Consider the following 23,359-nt stretch of genomic DNA (forward strand, 5'->3'; position numbering starts at 1 on the left):
CGGATTGGGCTACATAATTAAACAAACCTGCAGACCCTGATTACTGTGGCCGCACAAAACGACAGATTAGGATAGACTTGTGCACTGGAAACAGAGAATTGAGAACGTAGCTTTAAAGCCAAGGAAAAAAGTGAGAAGTGAGTTTTGTTATCGATCCAGAATGAAGAAGATAAACACTGTTGGATTACAGAGGTTTAATCTCTCTTTAGTCTCTCTGAGCCTCAACTCTGCAACACTGGTTTCCTGCTGCTCTTCAATCTGAATAATAGAAGCACATTCTAATGGCAGAAGCCTGTAACGTGAACAGTGCAGCATGTTTTTTAGCATGTTTGTCTCCAGGACGTCTCTTAAATAGGACTAAACCAGCGTCTTCCGTGCGTCCATCTTTGTTCCCCGGGATTAAAACGCCCGTGTTCTTGTATTTCAAGACTCCCGCTGAGCTCCACTTTCGGCTCGTCGTCTCCTCCTCTAAAACATCCGGCTCATTCCCTGTAGTGAGCCACCAGGATCAGTTTAGGTCTGGAGCGGTGAGCGGCGGCGGCGGCGGCGGCGGCGGCGGCGGCGGCGGTGGCAGCGTCGCAGTCTCGGTCTGCGCTGTGGGCGGAGTTTGGCAGAGACAGAGCGGAGGACGGAGCCTGAGCCGTCGCCTGCTTTCCCTTCTCCTGGTGGACGGTGCGGAGCGTCCGGGTCGCCCGAGAGAGCGTCCTAACGCTGGAGCCTCGTTCAGGGACGGAGCAGCTGAGGAACGCCCTGAAACACCTGTAGAACTACACACACACACACGCACACACACACACACACACACACACACACACACACACACACACACACACACACACACACACACACACACACACACCAGAGTCTTCTGTTAAATATTGACTTGATTATTTAAGAAATGTTGGAGATTGAACGCTTAATGTTTTCAGGGATTTTTTTTAAGTTTTTTTTTTTTTTTTAAATCTTTAATCTACAGCTGAACATTGTTGGATTTGATTCTTGTGACGGACGTCGCACTCGCGACTTTTCACCGACGACACTCTCGGACCAATCAGTGGGATTTGGAACTTTAAGTAGATTTTGGAAATATAGATTTTGGAATTTTAAGTAGATTTTGGAATTCTAGGTAGATTTTGGAATTATAGATCTTGGAACTTTAAGTAGATTTTGGAAATATAAGTAGATTTTGGAATTCTAAATTTTGGAATTCTAGATTTTGGAACTTTAAGTAGATTTTGGAACTTTAAGAAGATTTTGGAATTATAAGTAGATTTTGGAACTTTAAGTAGATTTTGGAATTATGAGTAGATTTTGGAACTTAAAGTAGAATTTGGAATTATAAATAGATTTTGGAAGTATAAGTAGATATTGGAATTATAAGTAGAATTTGGAACTTTAAGTAGATTTTGGAAATGTAAGTAGATTTTGGAATTATAAGTAGATTTTAGAATAATAAGTAGATTTTGGAAATATAAGTAGATTTTGGAATGATAGATTTTGGAACTTTAAGCAGATTTTGGAATTATAAGTAGATCTTGGAACTTTAAGTAGATTTTGGAATTATAGATTTTGGAATTATAAGTAGATTTTGGAAGTATAAGTAGAATTTGGAATTATAAGGTTTTGGAAATATAAGCAGATATTGGAATTATAAGTAGAATTTAGAACTTTAAGTAGATTTTGGAATTATAAGTAGATTTTGGAAGTATAAGTAGAATTTGGAATTATAAGGTTTTGGAAATATAAGCAGATATTGGAATTATAAGTAGAATTTAGAACTTTAAGTAGATTTTGGAAATGTAAGTAGATTTTGGAACTTTAAGTCGGAAATAGTAAATAGGATTTTTAAGTCGTTTTAACTGATCTACAGTTGGACATTGTTCACTTCGATTCTTGTGTCTGACGTCACGCTCTTGACTCTTCCGTGACGACACTCTCTGACCAATCAGTGGTCGTCAGTCTGTTGACGTCACGTTTTAGTATCTGCTGAGCTGAAACTCGTCAGAGCAAAAACACCAGGTTCTGGATCACTGACGGAAAATCTAAAAACAAAAAACGAGAGGATCTGTGCCGTGTTCGACCCGTGTCTTGGAAAAGCTCCGTGATTAAATCTCTCACACACACACACACACACACACACACAGAGAAACATGGACAAACACCAGATTACATTGACTTCCAGCTCAGTGTCGTGAGCCCTGGATAAACGTAGTGTACTTAGTATACTCTCCGCTTCCACACGTATACTTTAAGTCTACTACATTTCCCCAGGGTGCCGCAGATCAAACACACACAGACTTCAGGACCGATGGCATCATCACAGCACAGTTAGCTCGTCTCTGTTCAAAGGAGAAGGAAAAGTGACGCGATTTGACAAAGGAGTGTCAGACGTGTTGATTCTCCAGACACTCACACTCACACACACACACAGCTGCCTCGCAATTTATCATAGATGAGCCAATTAATTTGTGTCGCCCCCCCCGAGGACATTTGAGCAGCCTTTTTTTTTAAAATTAGCTCAGTCCTTTTTCACATCTCAATCCCAGTGTCATAATCTACTGTAGGACTGTGTTTGGGGAAACGAGAAGAGGTGAAGACTGTGAAGGACATGAGGGACGTCTGAGGGACGCAAGCCGTGAGGGATCACATCTAAACTCCATGACATTTTAAGTCGATTTTGTAATTATAGATTTTGGAACTTTAAGTAGATTTTGGAATTATAAGTAGATTTTGGAACTTTAACTAGATTTTGGAATTATAAGTAGATTTTGGAATTATAGATTTTGGAACTTTAACTAAATTTTGGAATTATAAGTAGATTTTGGAATTTTAAGTAGATTTTGGAATTATAAGTAGATTTTGGAATTTTAAGTAGATTTTGGAATTATAAGTAGATTCTGGAATTATAAGTAGATTTTGGAATTTTAAGTAGATTTTGGAAATAAAAGTAGATTTCGGAACTTTAAGTAGATTTCGGAACTTTAAGTAGATTTTGGAACTATAAGTAGATTTTGGAACTTTAAGTAGGATTTTGGAACTTTAAGTAGATTTGGGAATTATAAGTAGATTTTGGAAATATAAGTAGATTTTGGATTTTTAAGTAGGTTTTGGAATTATAAGTAGATTTTGGAACTTTAAGTAGATTTTGGAATTATAATTAGATTTCGGAATTACAAGAAGATTTTGGAATATAAGTAGATTTCGGAATTATAAGCAGATATTGGAACTTTAAGTAGATTTTGGAATTATAAGTAGATTTTGGAAATATAAGTAGAATTTGGAATTTTAAGTAGATTTTGGAATTATAAGTAGATTTTGGAACTTTAAGTAGATTTTGGAATTTTAAGTAGATTTTGGAATTATAAGTAGATTTTGGAATTATAAGTAGATTTTGGAATTTTAAGTAGATTTTGGAATTATAGATTTTTGAATTGTAAGTAGATTTTGGAATTATAAGTAGATTTTGGAATTATAAGTAGGATTTTGGAACTTTAAGTAGATTTGGGAATTATAAGCAGATATTGGAACTTTAAGTAGATTTGGGAATTATAAGTAGATTTTGGAAATATAAGTAGATTTTGGATTTTTAAGTAGATTTTGGAATTTTAAGTAGATTTTGGAAATATAAGTCGATTTTGGATTTTTAAGTAGATTTTGGAATTATAAGTACATTTTGGAATTATAGATTTTAAAACATTCAGATCTAAACTCAGACGCAGATTGCATCTTAAGACTGAGCAGAGACTCAATCCCGTGTCTGTGCGGCAAACATGACGACGACGGAGCTGCGACGCTGTGTTTGTGTGCAATGATACGAGGATTCAGAACGCAGTTTTCAATCCAAAACAAATGAAATAAAAGCTTTCAGGCTCAGCTGAAGAAGTCGCTGTACATGAAGATTTCTTTTCACGCAGCCACTCAATGTTTCATGCCTCACGTCCATCGAGAAGCTGGAACAATAAATAATGAAAAGAGCAGAGGAATCAGGGGCTGACGTGGTCCAAGCCCTCGCTCAAGACCACAATAAATAACTTTTGTTATAATCACAGCAGCTGGTGAATAAACTGCAGAGACATACTCAATACTTCAAATAGATAAATACAAATATTTACACTTCTCTTAAAGGAAGAGTGTTAGTGCAAAACAGCAGGAATTCTGATTAGATTAAAAAATGTTTTGTGTTAGTTTGACATGCATTTCTAAAATTCAGACTTTCTTTAATCTCAGAATTCTGACTTTTTCTTTAATCACAGAATTCTGATTTTTTTTCTTTAATCTCAGATTTATGAGTTTTTAATCTCAGAATTATGACTTTTTCTTGAATATCAGAATTATGACTTTAATCTCAGAATTATGACATTCTTCAATCTCAGAATTATAACCTTTTCTTTAATCTCAGAATTATAACCTTTTCTTTAATCTCAGAATTATGACTTTCTCTTTAATCTCAGAATTATTACTTTTTCTTTAATCTCAGATTTATGACTTTAATCTCAGAATTCTGACTTTTTCCTTTAATTTCAGAATTCTGACTCTTTAATCTCAGAATTCGGACTTTCTTTAATCTCAGAATTCTGACTTTCTTTAATCTCAGAATTCGGACTTTCTTTAATCTCAGAATTATGACTTTTTTCTCAGAATTCACGCCGCTTTATTATTTTTTTACATTTTCCTTCAAAAAGTCTTTGCACATGTGGCACTAATACTCCTCCGTAGAGAACGGTGGTTCCTAATAGTCATTGAATTATTTACAGGAGAGGTTAATTAAACTAAATAATTAAAATAAATAAATACATTTGATAAGCTTTCCTGCCATTTCTCTACTCATTAATCTCTTCATCCTGTTAATAAATCAACATTAAAGTTTACTCACTGTACATTTGAGCTGGCGGCAACTAATTAAAGGTAAAAGAGGCAAAAAGCTTTGTTTCATAACAGTGGGAATTTAGTCTGAGATGAAGAATTAAAAGGTTTAGGTCCTGCTTGTGGGTTTGTATTTGTTTGACATGTGTATTTCTAAAATTCGGCCAATAAAATGTAGATAAATGATTGGAAATATAAAGCACAGAGCATCGTCACGCAGTTTAATATTAGCTACGATGTTAAAAACAGCCGAAACCAAAGTGCTGCCAACTGCGATTCCACGTCATAATCGAATCCAAAGTCCGTCTGGTTTTATTTGCGCTGAAATGCTTGGATGTTCACATTAATACTCACGCCACAGCGTCTTCCGTCGTTTTCCATTAGCGGACGCGGGCTCTGAAAGCCGCCGAACTGAGACGGGACGAGGGGGAAATAAAGCGGCGCCGACGCCCGTTGTCGAATCTGTGCAGCGCTTGAAGTCTTCAACTCGCCTCAACACGCTGCTGCCATAGTTATGGGCTGGGAGGAACTGAAGACTGAAAGCGCCACACAGCGTGGGGGCCGCCGCCGCAGAGCTCCTGTCCACGGCCCTGGAAAAAGAATCTAATTTGGCAGTTTTATCATCAGTGGCACAGGTGTTCACACACACACACACACACACACACACACACACAGATAAACATAAAGAGACGGATAAAAGACGGGAGTAAATGTGTGAGAAGAAAGAAAGGTCAGACTCTCTCTGTGTGTTTGTTACCTAGTCGTGACATCATATGCTAATCGAAATCAAAAGCTACGCTAACCTTTCAAAAAAGATTAAAAGGGAACGTCTGCTTCCTGCTGCTGCGTCCTGTGCCCTTCTCTTTCATCCTCGTGTCCTTTAGTCTTTCACTTTTCCTGACTCTTCCGTGACTTCCTGCCCTGCTTCACTTCTTCTTCTTCTTCTTCTTCTTCTTCTTTTCTGCTTCTATTTCTAACTTGTGCTATGGTATGGACACATTAACGAAGCTCAGAATATCATAGAATAGTGTGGTTTTTCTATTGATTCTTTAAAAACACTGGGGAAACCGTCTAAAGATTGGTTGACATCAGAATTCTGACTTTCTTCAATCTCAGAATTCTGACCTTCTTTAATCTCAGAATTATGACTTTTTCTTTAATCTCAGATTTATTACTTTTTCTTTAATCTCAGAATTCCGACTCTTTAATCTCAGAATTCTGACTTTGTATTTAATCTCAGAATTATGACTTTTTCTTTAATCTCAAAATGATGACTCTTTAATCTCAGAATTTAGACTTTCTTCAATCTCAGAATTCTGACTTTTTCTTTAATCTCAGATTTATGACTTTGTATTTAATCTCAGAATTCTGACTTTAATCTCAGAATTCTGACTTTTTCTTTAATCTCAGAACTTAGACTTTCTTTAATCTCAGAATTCTGACTTTATTTAATATCAGATGTATGACTCTTTAATCTCAGAATTCTGACTTTTTCTTTAATCTCAGAATTCTTACTTTCTTCAATCTCAGAATTATCACTTTTTCTTTAATCTCAGAATTATGACTCTTTAATCTCAGAATTATGACTTTTTCTTTAATTTCAGAATTTTGACTTTTTCTTTAATCTCAGAATTATGACTTCAATCTCAGAATTCAGACTTTCTTTCATCACAGAATTATGACTCTTTAATCTCAGAATTCAGACTTTCTTTCATCTCAGAATTCTGAATTTTTGTTTAATTTCAGAATTTTGACTTTTTCTTTAATCTCAGAATTATGCCTTTTTTTCTCAGAATTCATGCTGCTTTATTTATCTATTGATTGTTTAAAACACTGGGGAAACCTCCATCCTCTCCTCTCACTAATGACGTTTTTTTTAATTATTCATTCATGTATTATTGCTATTTTTTCTTTATATTGCTATTTTTCTTTACAAAAAAGACTTACGGTTAAAGACTAGGTTAACGCACGTTAACGCAAGACGCGTTTCCATGATGACTGGCCGGAAAAAGACACGTGTGACATCATGTTTACGTGTCACGGCACCGGATTACGGGCACCGTTTACCAGTTAGCTCTGTTAGCTGCATTAGCTCCTTTTAGCGCCATTATTCTGACTTTTTCCTTACTCTCAGAATTCTGACTTTCTTTTCAATACATGATTTTCTCCTATGAAGTAGGAAACATCACTACAGTTCACACACTGTACCTTTAATGGTCCAGTGAGCGCAGCTGTTTGCCTCCATTTAAAAAGTTTAGAGCTATAATTAGGTAAAAAAAACAGCGGCGACGACGACGTCCTTGTCAAACTGTGAAGACGTCGCACTCGAAGCACTCGCCGACTTTTATCTCATCAACAATCGCACGTCAGATAAATCTAATTAACGCGTCGGCTCGTCTCAGGAATAACGAGACGCCGCTCGCGCGTCCTTGTCCAGTCGCGTACACGTTAAACCCACTGACGTCCTGCGTCTACGAAACTAATCCACTGAACGACTTAGTCATGTTTAAAAAGTTCGATCTCCGCTGCGTCCTTGAATGACAGTGATGTTCATTAGAACTTGACAGGAGGACGAGGAGGAGGAGGACGAGGAGGAAGAGGACGAGGCTGACGCACGTCGCCACAGCTACCGTGATAATAATAATGTGTGTGTGTGTGTGTTTGACGTCTGAAGGTGTAAATGAAGAGGCAGCAGACGAAGACGCGCGACGTCCCACAGAGTCGAGTTTACATAACTGCAGTCAGAATTGACGAATCTTAATAAGGCAGCACACTGGATTAATAAATTATGCAGGAAAATCAAAAATGTCTGAAGATTGGTTAATACAGCAGCCATTGTTTGTTTTACATTGTTCTATATCGTTCACCTACTGCCTGGAAATATGTTAAAACGCATTAATCGTGAACAAATTCAGTTTTTTTAACTACAAAAACAGCAAAAAAATATATAAATCATTACTAATTCACATGATAGAGAACCGTTTAATGCCTTACAATGAGATTTAATGATTTGATTCAGTAAAAAATTTGCTAAAATTGGCTAAATAATTTATAACGCATAAGAAAACAGCTCGTCGCCAATATCCAATATGAGCTCAAACGGTTATTTTTGTCAGGGCAAGAACTCGTATAAGGAGTAAATAATAAAAATAAATAAACTCCGGTCAAACTATGGAACAATCTGGACGACAATGTGAATAGATTCAAGAGATTGTTTAAAGGCGCCATATGTAAGAATGTGGCCAAACACTGTTACTACATTCAAATTCAAAACACCGAGGTCTTTTAGGTTTAATTTTCTGAAGTAACTGGCAACCCGTGGTTGCTCAGCAGCAGAGACTCTACTAAACTGCAATGATTGGTAGACGGCGGTAGGTGGCGCCACACGACGCCAAAACATGATTTCAAAACATAAACATGATTTGCAGTCTGCAAAATATTTTTTTTAAATGCAAATATTTTGTCTGTACTGTTGTTGTTGGTGAGTTCAGTTTGTTATATGAACATTATTCCTGAGTCTCTGTGACATATTAGGAGGATTTTATGATTTATTACATAACGCACCTTTAAAAATACAGTGATTGATGACGAACGTTGTTCAAAATGGAATAAAAAGGGGGCAAAGTTGAATTAATGTTAAATAAATGAAATAAATCTATTTGTTTCTCAACAAAAAAAGTCAACGCAGCATGTTGTAGAAAACCATAAAATCATATTTCAACAATTAGGGCAATAAATGACTCATAAATAGGGCAGCAATGATTAATCTATACTAAATTAATTGACAACTATTTTGATAAGCAATTAATTAGTTTGAGTATAAAAAATAAGAAATAAAATAAGTTTTTTAGCTTCTTTAATGTGAATATTCTCTCGTTTATTTGCACCATATAACAAAGAAATCATTCAAACTGAATAATCATAGGTTTGCGGATAAAATAAGACATTTAAAGATGACATTTTTCAAGCTTTTGTGACGTGTTACGGACAAAACAACTCATCGACCAAATAACGGACGCATTAATTGATGATAATGTATTGGAGAATATAATATAAAGTCATAAAGAGCAATAATTATACGTGAACAAACAATAAAAATGAGAGGAAAGAGTCACGCAAGAATATTTCTCCAAGTGTTTCAAAGAATCAATAGATCATTATATCACATTAGATTAGATTATATTATATTATGACCTGATGTCTCATAATAATAATGAGCACTTGACATGAGGAATATTGAAGAGACTTAACTCAATTTATTTTTTAAAACGCACAGCAGCTGCTTTGCCATTTATCAACCAGGACGTGTTCAGAAGTGACAAAAGCACGTTTTTTCTCACCTGTTTGTTCATAAAGATGTAGATGAACGGATTGACCACGGTGGAGAACTTGGCCAGCAGCGACGGCGTGATGCTGGCCTCGGGCGTCAACAGGTGCTGCGAGCCGAAGGTGGACATCAGCGCGGCGACGCCGTACGGCAGCCAGCAGAGCAGGTAACACACCACCATGGTGACCACCATCGCCAGCACGCGCTGCTCGCGGTGACGCGCCACCATGGAACTGCGCACCTGAGCGGACACACACGGACGCGGTTTAGTCATCGGTTACATTTAAAACCATGGTCAAAATCAACAGTGAGCGGTGAAGACGACATGGACGACGACGTCTGCACAAAATGACAAATGACACTCAAGCTCTTGATGACTTTGAACAGGGTTCACGCACCATCAAATTCAAGGACTTTCCAGGACTTTCCACTTGCCTCAACTTCAAGGACCGAATGTGTTGACACAGCTTAAGATGGAACAACGTGTAAGAGCGTCTAAAATCTGAGTTAAAATTTAAGGTTGCGATCTTAAATATAGTTGGTAGATATAGGGTTCCCACACCTTGATTGAGATCAAATTCAGCGACTTGTACTTTCCAGGACCAAATACCTCAAATTCTAGGACTTTTCAGAGACTTTCCAGGACCAATTCCCTCAAATTCTAGGACCTTTTGAGGAGACTTTCCAGGACCAGTTCTGTCAAAATCAAGCACTTTTTGGACACTTTCCAGGACCAATTCTCTTAAATTCTAGGACTTTTCAGAGACTTTCCAGGACCAATTCCCTCAAATTCTAGGACTTTTCGAGGAGACTTTCCAGGACCAGTTCCGTCAAATTCAAGCACTTTTTGGACACTTTCCAGGACCAATTCCCTCAAATTCAAGAACTTCTCCGGGACTTTCCAGAACCAATTCCCTCAAATTCAAGGACTTTTTGTACACTTTTCAGGACCAATTCCCTCAAATTCAAGGACTTATTCGGGACTTTCCAGAACCAATTCCCTCAAATTCAAAGACTTTTCAGAGACTTTCCAGGACCAATTCCCTCAAATTCAAGGACTTTTTGGACACTTTCCAGAACCAATTCCCTCAAATTCAAAGACTTTTCAGAGACTTTCCAGGACCAATTCCCTCAAATTCAAGGACTTTTTGGACACTTTCCAGGACCAATTCCTTAAAATTCAAGCACTTTTTGGACACTTTCCAGGACCAATTCTCTTAAATTCTAGGACTTTTCAGAGACTTCCAGGACCAACTCCCTCAAATTCAAGGACTTTTCGGAAACTTTATATGACCAATTCCCTCAAATAAAGTGAGACGGCTGCAAACAGGTTGACATTATGACCAAAAACACAAAGAAGTGTCCATGAAAAGTTCAAAAACACTCTGCGCTGCCACTGCATACACACAAACGCTCCCTCAGTCGGTCAGGTCTGATAGTTTTGCTTGACAGAGCCTGTTATCAGACGTCGTTTACGTTCCCAAAGACCAAACAGGAGCAGAAAATAATCCAATTTGGACCAAAGCGCAGTAAATACAACACAAATCAAGAATTAGAGGTCAAATGAGGACGAAAAGAGACGGATAAAAGCCAAAAAAATAAGCATTTAAAAACAATCATACAAAACAAAAATAAGAAAATAAGCTAAAACACTTGTCAAAAACACAGAAAGCTTGGACTCCTCTAAGTTCCAGCCTGTGAGAAACCTGCGAGTGCATATACGGTTAATAATGTACAATAAAGTGTAGATTTATTTGAAACCAAAATAAAAAATATTTAAATAACAACACTTCCTTTGTCCTGATGTGTGTTTGTATAGATCACAGCTCAGTGTGTGCAAAGATTTAATCACAAGAACTGTGGGATTCTGTGCGTGTGTGTTTTCCCTGCAAGTGAGAAAAATGCATGCTGGGTAAGCAAGGGATTATCCTCCCGTCAGGTAACCTTACACCTGTGCTGCTGAGAGACAACAGTACACACACACACACAGCATGCCGAGAGAAGAGAAAGAGACTTTTACTTCAATATTAACCCTTAAGAGTTCCTTTAAAAAACAAAAAAATGACAAATTTGTTCCTCGCGGCAGAAAATGTCCCCAAAAACTGCTGTAAAAACATTATATATTAATATTATTTTCCACTTTAAACGAGTCAGCGTTCTAAAACTACTTCGGCCTGAAATATACACTTCAAATATTAATAATATATTTCAAATTTTAACCCTTTAAAGGCCACTATCAGATTATAGAGCAGCTCCATCTCTGCAAAAGCCATGAAAACTATAGGAGGTCGATATAATCGCCGATTATCCACGATTCTTGCAAAAGACGTTTGCTTTAATGAGCTGAATTTTGATCATTAGGATGATCATGGATCGTATGAGATGCTGAACACTGCAGTGTAAACAGCCTCCAGCAAACATGAAGCACTTGCCGACGCAAAACAAACACATGCAAAACAAAAGCAATTATCTGTCCAACACTGCAAGAATAAATATGCACTCGTGAGATTATCGAGCATTAGGATCACTCCACATTCTGCTGGATGTCATGATACGACATGGATGAACGCACACGGCTTTAATGAGCTCAGCAGTCGGTTCCGTCGCGGACGACGTAAACCAGAAATGTGACTTAGGGTAAACAATGGAAACGACACAAAGGGTCGTCGTTAATGAGCTACACAACGACAACAGCGAGGGATGAAGACGACGAGGAGGACGTCTGCACAAAATGGGAAAAAAGTGATGACTTTGAACAGGGTTCCCACACCATCAAGTTCAAGGACTTTCCAGGACTTTCCAATTGCCTCAAATTCAAGGACCGAATGTGCTGACACAGCTTAAGACGAGCGTCTAAAATCTGAATTAAAACTGAAGGTTGGGATATTAAATATAGTTGGTAAATATAGGGTCTTCAAATTCAGGGACTTTCGGACACTTTCCGGGACCAGTTCCCTCAAATTCAAGGACTTTTTGGAGACTTTCCAGGACCAATTCTCTCAAATTCAAGGACTTTTCTGAGACTTTCCAGGACCAACTCCCTCGAATTCAAGGACTTTCCGGACACTTTCCACGACCAATTCTCTCAAATTCAAGGAGGGTTCAGAGACTTTCCAGGATCAAGTCCCCCAAATTCAAGGACTTTTCGGAGACTTTCCAGGACCAATTCTCTCAAATTCAAGTACGTTTTGGAGACTTTCAAGGACCAATTCTCTCAAATTCAAGGACTTTTCTGAGACTTTCCAGGACCAACTCCCTCGAATTCAAGGACTTTCCGGACACTTTCCACGACCAATTCTCTCAAATTCAAGGAGGGTTCAGAGACTTTCCAGGATCAAGTCCCCCAAATTCAAGGACTTTTCGGAGACTTTCCAGTACGAATTCCCTCAAATTCAAGGCCTTTTCCGACACTTTCCAGGACCAATTCCCTCAAATTCAAGTACGTTTTGGAGACTTTCAAGGACCAATTCTCTCAAATTCAAGTACGTTTTGGAGACTTTCAAGGACCAATTCTCTCAAATTCAAGTACGTTTTGGAGACTTTCAAGGACCAATTCTCTCAAATTCAAGGACTTTCTGGACACTCTCCAGGACCAATTCTCTCAAATTCAAGGAGGGTTCAGAGACTTTCCAGGATCAAGTCCCCCAAATTCAAGGACTTTTCGGAGACTTTCCAGGACGAATTCCCTCAAATTCAAGGCCTTTTCGGACACTTTCCAGGACCACTTCTCTCAAATTCAAGGACGTTTCGGAGACTTTCCAGGACGCACTGTCAAAGATCTAATAAAGTGCCAATTAAAACAATCACACACTTGTACAATCATACTTACTGTCTGGTCCTTGGATTGAAATTCTGCCTCTTTAAAAGTCACACACTGAACCTTTAAACTCATCACATGGAGGATGGGGCTTCAGACACTTAAAGGAAAAATCCCACTGTGAGAATCCTCAGCAGTCGGCGTTTGTGTGAAGACGCCGCAGACGGGTGACAAGAATAGAAGTTGGCAGCCGTAACACAGCTGATGCGGCGACGAGATTTCAAACCCGATCGCAGACTCGCTGAGATCAGCCGACGCACGGCTTCATTTCACGGCTTCATTTCAAACTCGACGGCGTGAAACGTCACAAACCGACATCCCCTCCCTTCAGACCGAGCGTTCACAGCGGCCCCGAGGCGTTTCCAGGCAATTGTGATCACAGATTAGGGGGCTTTGTTGACGGCGCCAATCGCAATCAGTCACCCAGGACTGAAGCTGAAGCTGAAAAATGACAGAAACGTGAAAATATTCACATTTAAGAAGCTGAGAAATGACAGAAACGTGAAAATATTCACATTTAAGAAGCTGAAAAATGACAGAAACGTGAAAATATTCACATTTAAGAAGCTGAGAAATGACAGAAACGTGAAAATATTCACATTTAAGAAGCTGAAAAATGACAAAAACGTGAAAATATTCACATTTAAGAAGCTGAAAAATGACAGAAACGTGAAAATATTCACATTAAAGAAGCTGAAAAATGACAGAAACGTGAAAATATTCACATTTAAGAAGCTGAAAAATGACAGAAACGTGAAAATATTCACATTTAAGAAGCTGAAAAATGACAGAAATGTGAAAATATTCACATTTAAGAAGCTGAGAAATGACAGAAACGTGAAAATATTCACATTTAAGAAGCTGAAAAATGACAGAAACGTGAAAATATTCACATTTAAGAAGCTGAAAAATGACAGAAACGTGAAAATATTCACATTTAAGAAGCTGAAAAATGACAAAAACGTGAAAATATTCACATTTAAGAAGCTGAAAAATGACAGAAACGTGAAAATATTCACATTAAAGAAGCTGAAAAATGACAGAAACGTGAAAATATTCACATTTAAGAAGCTGAAAAATGACAGAAACGTGAAAATATTCACATTTAAGAAGCTGAAAAATGACAAAAACGTGAAAATATTCACATTTAAGAAGCTGAGAAATGACAGAAACGTGAAAATATTCACATTTAAGAAGCTGAAAAATGACAGAAACGTGAAAATATTCACATTTAAGAAGCTGAAAAATGACAGAAACGTGAAAATATTCACATTTTAGAAGCTGAAAAATGACAAAAACGTGAAAATATTCACATTTAAGAAGCTGAAAAATGACAGAAACGTGAAAATATTCACATTTAAGAAGCTGAAAAATGACAGAAACGTGAAAATATTCACATTTAAGAAGCTGAAAAATGACAAAAACGTGAAAATATTCACATTTAAGAAGCTGAAAAATGACAGAAACGTGAAAATATTCACATTTAAGAAGCTGAAAAATGACAGAAACGTGAAAATATTCACATTTAAGAAGCTGAAAAATGACAGAAACGTGAAAATATTCACATTTAAGAAGCTGAAAAATGACAAAAACGTGAAAATATTCACATTTAAGAAGCTGAAAAATGACAGAAACGTGAAAATATTCACATTTAAGAAGCTGAAAAATGACAGAAACGTGAAAATATTCACATTTAAGAAGCTGAAAAATGACAGAAACGTGAAAATATTCACATTTAAGAAGCTGAAAAATGACAGAAACGTGAAAATATTCACATTTAAGAAGCTGAAAAATGACAGAAACGTGAAAATATTCACATTTAAGAAGCTGAAAAATGACAGAAACGTGAAAATATTCACATTTAAGAAGCTGAAAAATGACAGAAACTTTTCCGTCGCGTCACAAATCCACCTCGACAAACTCAAACTGGCTCTTACATACACATACATATATAAGTCTATTTATCCACATGTGCAGAAACTCACCTGTCTGATGGCGAGCAGCAGTTTGCCGTAGGAGTAGAGGATGACGCAGAACGGCAGCACCAGGCAGAAGACGAACAGGCAGACGATGTAGGAGATGTTGTTCGGGGTCTGGGTCCTCCAGTCCACCGAGCAGGTGGTGCCGGGGCCCTCGGGCCCGTATTTGCTCCAGCCCAGCAGCGGGGGGACGGTCCAGGCCACCGAGTAGAGCCAGGAGAAGCAGATGCCCCTCAGCGTGGGGCGGTAGTCCCTGCCGTCGGCCATGACGGGCGCCATCATGGTGCTGTAGCGCTCGTAGGAGAGGACGGCCAGGGATACGAGCGAGACGATGCCTGAGGAGGACAGAGGGACAATGAAGGGGCTTCAACGGCGGGGGAAACCCAGATTTTAGCGCTCAATGTCGTAAAGGGTATAAATAAACATGCAAGATTAACCGTAATTAAAATTCTGATCTCACAAAACCGGATTACGACAAAGTTCATATCTGCATAATCGTCTGCCGATTTGTTTGCTCGTTAGAATGGTTAGTAAAAAAAATTGCGCCGGGCACGTTAGCGCGTTAGCGGCATCAACGTTAACGCTCGCTAGCGCATGGCGCGTGTGCATGACGACTGACCGGAGAAAGACGCACGCGACGCCATGTTTACGTGCCGCGGCACCGGAGTCCAGGCGCCATTTGCCAGTTAGCTGTTAGCTCCTTTAGCATTGTTAGCGCGCCTACAGTTGAACGGGAGCGGTCTGTTTACTAAACGAAAAGAGCAGCGCTACAAATAACCAGCGTACCCGTGTACAGCGTATGTGTGCCTCTGTTTTTAGCGTTTAGCGTTACTTTAGAGACTAATTTTAACAAATCGGGAGTCACGTAAACATGACGTCACGCGCGTCTTTTTCCGGTCAGTCGTCATGGAAACACGTCATGCGTTAACGTGCCCAGCACTACTAAAAAAAACTAAAAAAAAACTAGTTCGAGGATTTTCACAAAACCTTGTGGCGGGATGCGGTAAGACATTATTTTTCATTTTTTATTTAACCTTTATTTAACCACGAAGGTCCCATTGAGATTAAGAACCTCTTTTTCAAGGGAGTCCTGGACAAGAGGCAGCAAAAGTTACATAAAGTTACACTAAAATTACATTTACAAAATTACATAAATTACATAATGACAAACTAATTAAAGGTACAGTGCGTGAATGTTTGCCATGTAGCAACATTTATTAGTGTAGTTCACCTGATCTCATCCCAAATTTGTTAGCAGCCTTTGTTTAGCCCCAAAACTCAAAAAAAGTGGACAATTCATACATTTAGGCGAGTGTACACACAAAAATAATGACACATTTTAGTATCTTCTACTTTCTGTAACATTGCACAATCGTTTTTTTTCCTCAATTTTTTTGGGGAAAAAAAAAATGATAAGATAAAATGAGTTGTATGTTTTTGTGCTCATTAAACCTGGATTTGATTCACAGCAGATTCCAGTTGCTATTAGAAACCAATTAAAAAACATGGAGACAATTCCTCATCAAGACGAAAGCATTAGTAAGTTTTAACTTCCGTGACTCATAAATCTGTCCAAATTGATTTGGGTAAATGTGAGTTTAAAGGAAGGGCAAATTATGGCCTCGACTGTTATCTTGGATAATGAGCAGACTGCATTTAAATGTAATTAATTTACGTTGATTTGATAACTGGATTTATTTATTTATTTTAAATCATTTGGACACAAACTGAGCAACAGAAGAGAATTTTTCAACTAAACACAAATCTAATTTCCCTGCAGACGCTGTACTGTTTTTTTTCCCTCCGTCCACCTGTGCAATCGTTTTGACACGGATTAAAGTCAAAATAAGCACAAATTACTACATTGTTATCGTTTGCGGAGTTCAATTTGCATGTTATTTGTATTAATGGTGCCTCTCTAAATAAGCCTTTGGTTTTAAAAACAACAAAACACCATTTGTCACATTTGCCAGAAAAGCTGCAGTTATCAGCTTATGAGTTTGCAGAAGTTTCTGAAGAAGTTTTCTTATTTTTTTAATTAAGTGTTGTTGATGGAGCTTGTTTTGTTCATGTATTAATATCATTCAAACCTTGTGTCCTTGTGTATTAACATACCTTCTTCAGCTTTTGTAAACATCTCAGGTGCTTTATTATCCAAAAAAATTATAATAATTGCATGAATTAATCATCTGGTCGTTTTCCTTATTGTTGACGTTAATAACACAATCAATTTTTATTGATCGATAATACGATTAAGGGACAAATCAATGCAGTCCTGCACAAGACTACTTACTGCATGCTAATGACATAACGAGTCAAACTGTGATGTAACCTGAGCGCTGAGGTAATCACGGTATCACAAAGTGGTCATCAACACACACACACACACACACACACACACACACACACACACACACACACACACACATTCTTGTACTTGCTGCATACTGAGGACCAGCATTTCCACTTTATAATTCAACACAATTACAAATATCTACTTCATGAATGACATCTATAAAGAACTACTGGTTGCAGTACCATAAAATGTCTGTAGGTGGAGCCCCAGAGCAAAAAGGGCTGGAGAACTTTTTTGATTTTTTTTTTGTTGTTGTAATTTTTGGTCCAAAATTTGACAAAAACATCATACTATATTATGTCGTCCAAAATTTGAAAAAAAAATTTGACCCAAAATTATTGGTCCAAAATTTGACAAAAACATCATACTATACTTTGTCGTCCAAAATTTGAAAAAAAAATTTGGTCCAACATTTTTGGTCCAAAGTTTTTGGTCCAAAATTTTACAGAAACGTCATACTATACTATGTGTCCAAAATTTGAAAATCATTTTTGGTAAAATCATACTATATATATATATACAAAAACATCATACTATATAATATCTTCCAAAATTAGAAAAAAAAAATTTGACCCAAAATTTGACAAAAACGTCAAACTATACTATGTCGTCCAAAATTTGAAAAAATCTTTGACACAAAATGTTTGGTCCAAAATTTGACAAAAACGTCATACTATACTATGTCATCCAAAATGTTTGGTCCAAAATTTTTGCTCCAAAATTTGACAAAAACGTCATACTATACTATGTCGTCCAAAATTTGAAAAAGAAAATGTGCCCAAAATTTTTGGTCCAAAATTTGATAAAAACGTCATACTATACTATGTCGTCCCAAATTTTTTAATTTTTTTTAATTTTTGGACAAATTGAGTATAGCATGTTATATCAACCTAAGGAAGTGATTTCAATGAAAACAATATGAGGACCGGCAAAAATGTCCTCACACTGTAAAAATGACCTCACTTTGTTGGTTAAAAACCCTCACTGGTCCTCAATATGCCGCAAGTACAAGAACACACACACACACACACACACACACACACACACACACACACACACACACACACACACACACAAATGCTAATTGATGAGCATGTGCTACTTGACGATTTTTATGTCTTTTATCAAAAATCAGAGCTAATCAGCACAAGCTGATGCTTGAGCGTTGGTCGAGAGCCACTTTACCGTCACCGAGTCAAATGAGGGAATCGGGCTTTGATTATTGATAATTACGCCACTCGGATCAATAATTACGGGCGTCTGTGGAGCGGCTCGCAGGGGTCGTGACCCCTGAGCTCAGCTAAGAGTCTTGAGGATAAAGTCAATCATTACTCATGTTAAATAAGAACAAGATCTGCCTTTATGGTTCAAAATATATACGACGGACACTTCAGAGAAGTGAGGTTCTTAAACGGGTTGTTTCGTCCACACAAAACAACATATTTGTTTATATGGAACAAAGACAGCAGCAAATGTTCACATTTAAGAAGAAAAACACAGTGAAAAACTGATTATTGATTCGTTTTTGCCGCCCTAGAATGCATAATATTTCATCTTTTTAAGTGAAAAGATTACAGGATGTTAGGGATGGCTTTTTTCAAACAAAAACGCTACCTGCAAATTAGCGCGCGCGTGTGCGAGTACACTTCAGCTTCACGATGCATTCAAGAAACCTCGTAAATGTCGTCACTTCTGCACGTGGACAGACATGCAGTCCACAAACTAAACGCTGCTGCCACTTAGTGATAAATGGTACGGCACGGCACACATTTTGAAATGCCTCGCTGCCGTGTACATGACGGACGCCGTTTTTTGTGTTGCGCCGTGCAAGTCGGCGTATTTTTAATAGAGCTGAGACAATGAATTTGAAGCTTTTTAATGGTTAAATGTGAATATTCTCTTCGTTTCTTTGCTCAACATAATAAAGAAATCACAAAAACAAGACATTCAAGAACATCGTCATTTCCAGGTTTGACAAACAATGATCAAAGTTTTTTTAAAGCGGTTTTTTAAAGTTTTTTCTTAGACCGGAAGTTCCTATTAACGCTTTTTTTTAGTGTATCTGCGTCATTACCTTGTTTAAGAAGCCCTGAAGGTTCTAAACAAACAGTTCAGCCACTGCTGAGAACACTGTGTTTTATTGTAATCTCAGGCTCAGAGAGATCTCTGAAAAAACCCAGTCTGGTTACGTAAACAGCGGTTCTCCTGAACAGCAGATCTTCCTGCTCCGGGCACTAGTCCGGGCACATCCGGTTGCGTACACTGAACCGCAGAAGAAGAATAACGTCCGTTGTGGAGGTGTTTCACGAGCGACAGTGTCTTCTGACTCTGGGTCTGACTCCGGGTCAAAGGTCGTCAAAGGGACTGAGGCGGGGAGTCGTGAAGAAGCTATTTTTAAACACTGTTAAAACAATGTTTTGATAATGAGGAGCAGTGCATCCACCGTTCCAGAGGGGGGCGCTGTGCTTCTGAGAGCGGGTGTGCTGAATATGTCACTTCCGGGTATTGGCCAGTTAGGAAGGCTCTACGCTGGCTGGCCAATCACAACACACTCTGTCTTCTGGGGGTGAGATTTATGTCTGAAATATCGTGGCTCAGAACAGCGTCAGAAAAGAGGATTTCTATCGGCTCGTTTACAGCAACTCGGAGGTTTTTGAGCATAAAAACAAGTTAATGTATGTAAGTAGACCTCCATAACTAACATATATGTGCAACAGGACCACTCTATGTGAGTTTTAACATATTATGGAGCAAGCGATTAATCGAGAAAATAATCGACAGATTAATCGATTAACCAATTTCACAAACAGACGTTTCTTTTCACCACGAACTAAAGCATTGTTGCCCTTAAGAACCCGTCGTCATGATGCGTGATTTCACAACACCACTGTCCGTGGCCGGAGACAACTTGGCGAGTTTCAGCTTTTACTTCGGGAGCTCCGTACGGACGAGAAGACGCTTTCCAGGGATATTTTCTCAACATGACGAGCAGACGCTCCTGCATCTGGGATCTGGGGTTGGTACCACTCCGGGAAATCCCGGGCCTGGCCTCGATATATATGACGTTAGAAAGTCGTCAAATTAGCTGCGACGGTGTTTCCTCTGCACCTGGTGAGGAATCGGGAAGCAAAGTTCCTCAGGGTTTTTCTTTCCCCGCCACCGGAGGATTGATTCTTCTCTCCGTCGGGATGTGGAGAAGCTTTAAGGGGAAATAAATGACCCAGCGTCTCAGGTCTGATTCAGCACGGGGGTTAATCGTCCATCCACGTTTCTCCTCTTTTATTTTGCTCGTCTTCCTCGAGTCGCGCTCACTCTTCATCACGGCCGACACGTCCTCGCCTCCTCGTCGCCCCGCAAACGTTCGTTTGAACAAAAAAAACTGGAAAAGCATCCGCTCTAAATCAGAGACCGCGTCCATCGCGCGAGCAGACGAGTTTACATGCGTGTAATCCGGTTACGAACGGCTTTCCACAGTAACCTGATTTCTTCCAAGACACATCAATAAAAAAGAAGAAGAAAAAAAAAATCTGATTTGTGTAATCAGATTAGGGGATTAACCAAACCAGATTTTCTGCAGTTGTAAAAGATCATATCTTCATCTGTGCATCTATGCATAAAACTCTTTGGTTTTATTGTTTTTGTTTTATTTATTCAATTATAAATTGGAAGTGATTCGGTAAAACAAAATGTCCCTGCAGGTGTTTATTTTTCCTTCATTATCTGCTAATTATTACCTCCGTTAAGAAGGTTATGTTGACTCTTAAAGTCAAGAAAAAGGCTTCGGATTCATTTTCTTTGGGGATGTTATATCGGTATCGTGACCCACTTTTCAGGAGGGGAAACGATCGTGACCTAAATCGCAACAGGAGCGTAAATTTGTGCATAATCTAGGAACTCATTTACAGCCGTATCTGTAAAAACAAACGTTGCATGAACGTTATTTAAAGGCGCCATATGTAAGAATGTGGCCAAAAACGGTTACTACATTCAAATTCAAAATACCGATGTCTTTTGGGTTTCGTTTTCTGGCGTAACTGGTCCAACCCGTGGTTGCTCGGCAGCTGAGACTCTACTGACTGCAATGATTGGTAGACGTCGGTAGGCAAAACATGATTTCAAAACATAAACATGATTTGCAGTCTGCAAAATATTTTTTTTAATGTAAATATTGTGTCTGTACTGTTGTTGTTGGTGAGTTCAGTTTGTTATATGAACATTATTCCTGTCTCTGTGACATATTAGGAGGATTTTATGGCCAGTTGCTGTAGATTTATTCCACCTTTAAATCATAAACACAGAAATCTTAACAAAAAGGCAAATTTGAAACTGTGCGGTCTGTGGTTCCCAAACCACTGATGTAGATAATGGCCCAATATTTGTGCTGATCCCAATATTTAAGGAGTGTATTAACGCTTTGTGCCTCCCCCTTGTGACTCCATGATTACTCGATTCAATGACCATCACAACATAAATGACGACAAAGGAGGAGGAAGGAGGAGGAGGAAGACAAATACAGAGAGTGAGACACAAAAAGCAAAGACCACAGGAAGGAGGTGTGAGGTGTTATTCCAGCCGGAGTGAACTTGCGGTTTGATTACAAGCTTTCCTGAGTGCCGCTGACCGCGCCGTGCCTCGGCTCCGACGTCGTCTTGGTAATCTCAGCGGGGCGGATGATGTCTCGTTAGTGCATGATCACACAGAGCTGGGTCTCACCTGAGCTCAGACTCAGAGAGACTTGTTGTTGTTAGATAATGTGGATCCAAGTGGTTCAAGGCCGTGAAGAGTCCCAGACTGTCAGACATTCATTCATTCATTCATTCACACATACACACATACATCGGCTAATGAGACGAGATCAAAAATAACTTGTGCCAGGTGTATGTTCGACGGAAGGGACTGAGTCCCCACCCCCAATCTGGGACTAAAGCCCAATTTATACTTCTGCGTAAAGTGCTCTACGTAGGTTACGCAGAGACTCTGCGTCGACGTAGAGCCTGTCGAAGAGCCTCTGCGTCGTCTCCGACTGCACAAAATATTTTTTAAGTGTCCGTCACTCCGTCAAGGGACAACGGAGACGGCAAGAGCTGCCATTGGTCCTCAGGACAGGCCGAGCTAACGCTGCTCTGTGCCGGCTCACAGTGAGCAGCGAGCGTCCACAGACGCAGGGCTGATCCCCGCTGCCAAACTATAAATACGTCATATCTTAACACACACAGCACACGTTTAGACTCTAAATGGCCAATTTCTCGCCTCAAATTATCTTAAAATTGCGTTCCGTCACAGAGAAAAGTGAGAAACGGCCACTGTTTCAACAACAACAGTCTTTCTCTCTCTTTCTTTCTCGGACGCCATTGCTCACTGTAGCCTGAAGCAGAACAACCTTGCGCAGCGACCCCTACTGATCGGGCGGGAAATTGCAGCGCGTGTCCATCACCACGACGCAGAAGTATAAAGGCTCGAGGCGTCTCCGTGGTGACGCAGACGGATAACGCATTACGCAGTCGGAGAAGTATAATGTGGCCCTAAGAGAGCAAGAATCCAGAGGGATTAAGGAACAAAGGATGAGGATAAGAGAGTGTAGGACGCCTGGGTGGAGAACTTTAGGAGAGATGAGATGGCCATCATCTATTTTCTGGAATAATCGAGTAGGGATGTGAATCTTTGGGTGGCTCACGATTCGATTCAAAATCGATTCAAACGATTCTCGATTCAAAAATGGATACAATGCATAGTGTGTTGAGGCAAATTATTGCATCAAAACAATAGAGTTTGTATAAGATAATGTGATAATGTGATCACACAAAGGCAAACTTAACATAAAAGGTAACATGTATTCATTCAAAACAAATAAAAACTTACTTACTGTACAACAAAAATAACTTTAGCATAAATAAAAGCTTAGGCTAGCTGCCTTTTTCTCCCAGAAGTTACAAAAATAAACTGTACACAAATAACACAAACGGGTGGTTTGTTTTAAAAAATAAAACACATACGTGGGCATTTGAATAGGAAAAAAA

General features: G+C 38.8%; 1 protein-coding gene across 1 annotated transcript in view; it reads right to left on the reverse strand.

Moving 5' to 3' along the window:
* Positions 1-482: 482 nt before the first annotated feature.
* tmtopsb (teleost multiple tissue opsin b) overlaps positions 483-23,359 on the reverse strand; it is a gene marked incomplete at both ends in the record, with an annotated part of 27,321 nt that continues 4,444 nt past the window's right edge. The window contains 3 exons of the mRNA XM_083901465.1: positions 483-767; positions 9,204-9,431; positions 14,993-15,321. Of these exons, the coding sequence (XP_083757591.1) occupies positions 483-767; positions 9,204-9,431; positions 14,993-15,321 (842 nt within the window). The remainder of the gene's footprint in view (positions 768-9,203; positions 9,432-14,992; positions 15,322-23,359) is intronic.

This window comes from Microchirus variegatus, assembly GCF_963457635.1.
Source record: "Microchirus variegatus genome assembly, chromosome: 15".
NCBI lineage: Eukaryota > Metazoa > Chordata > Actinopteri > Pleuronectiformes > Soleidae > Microchirus > Microchirus variegatus.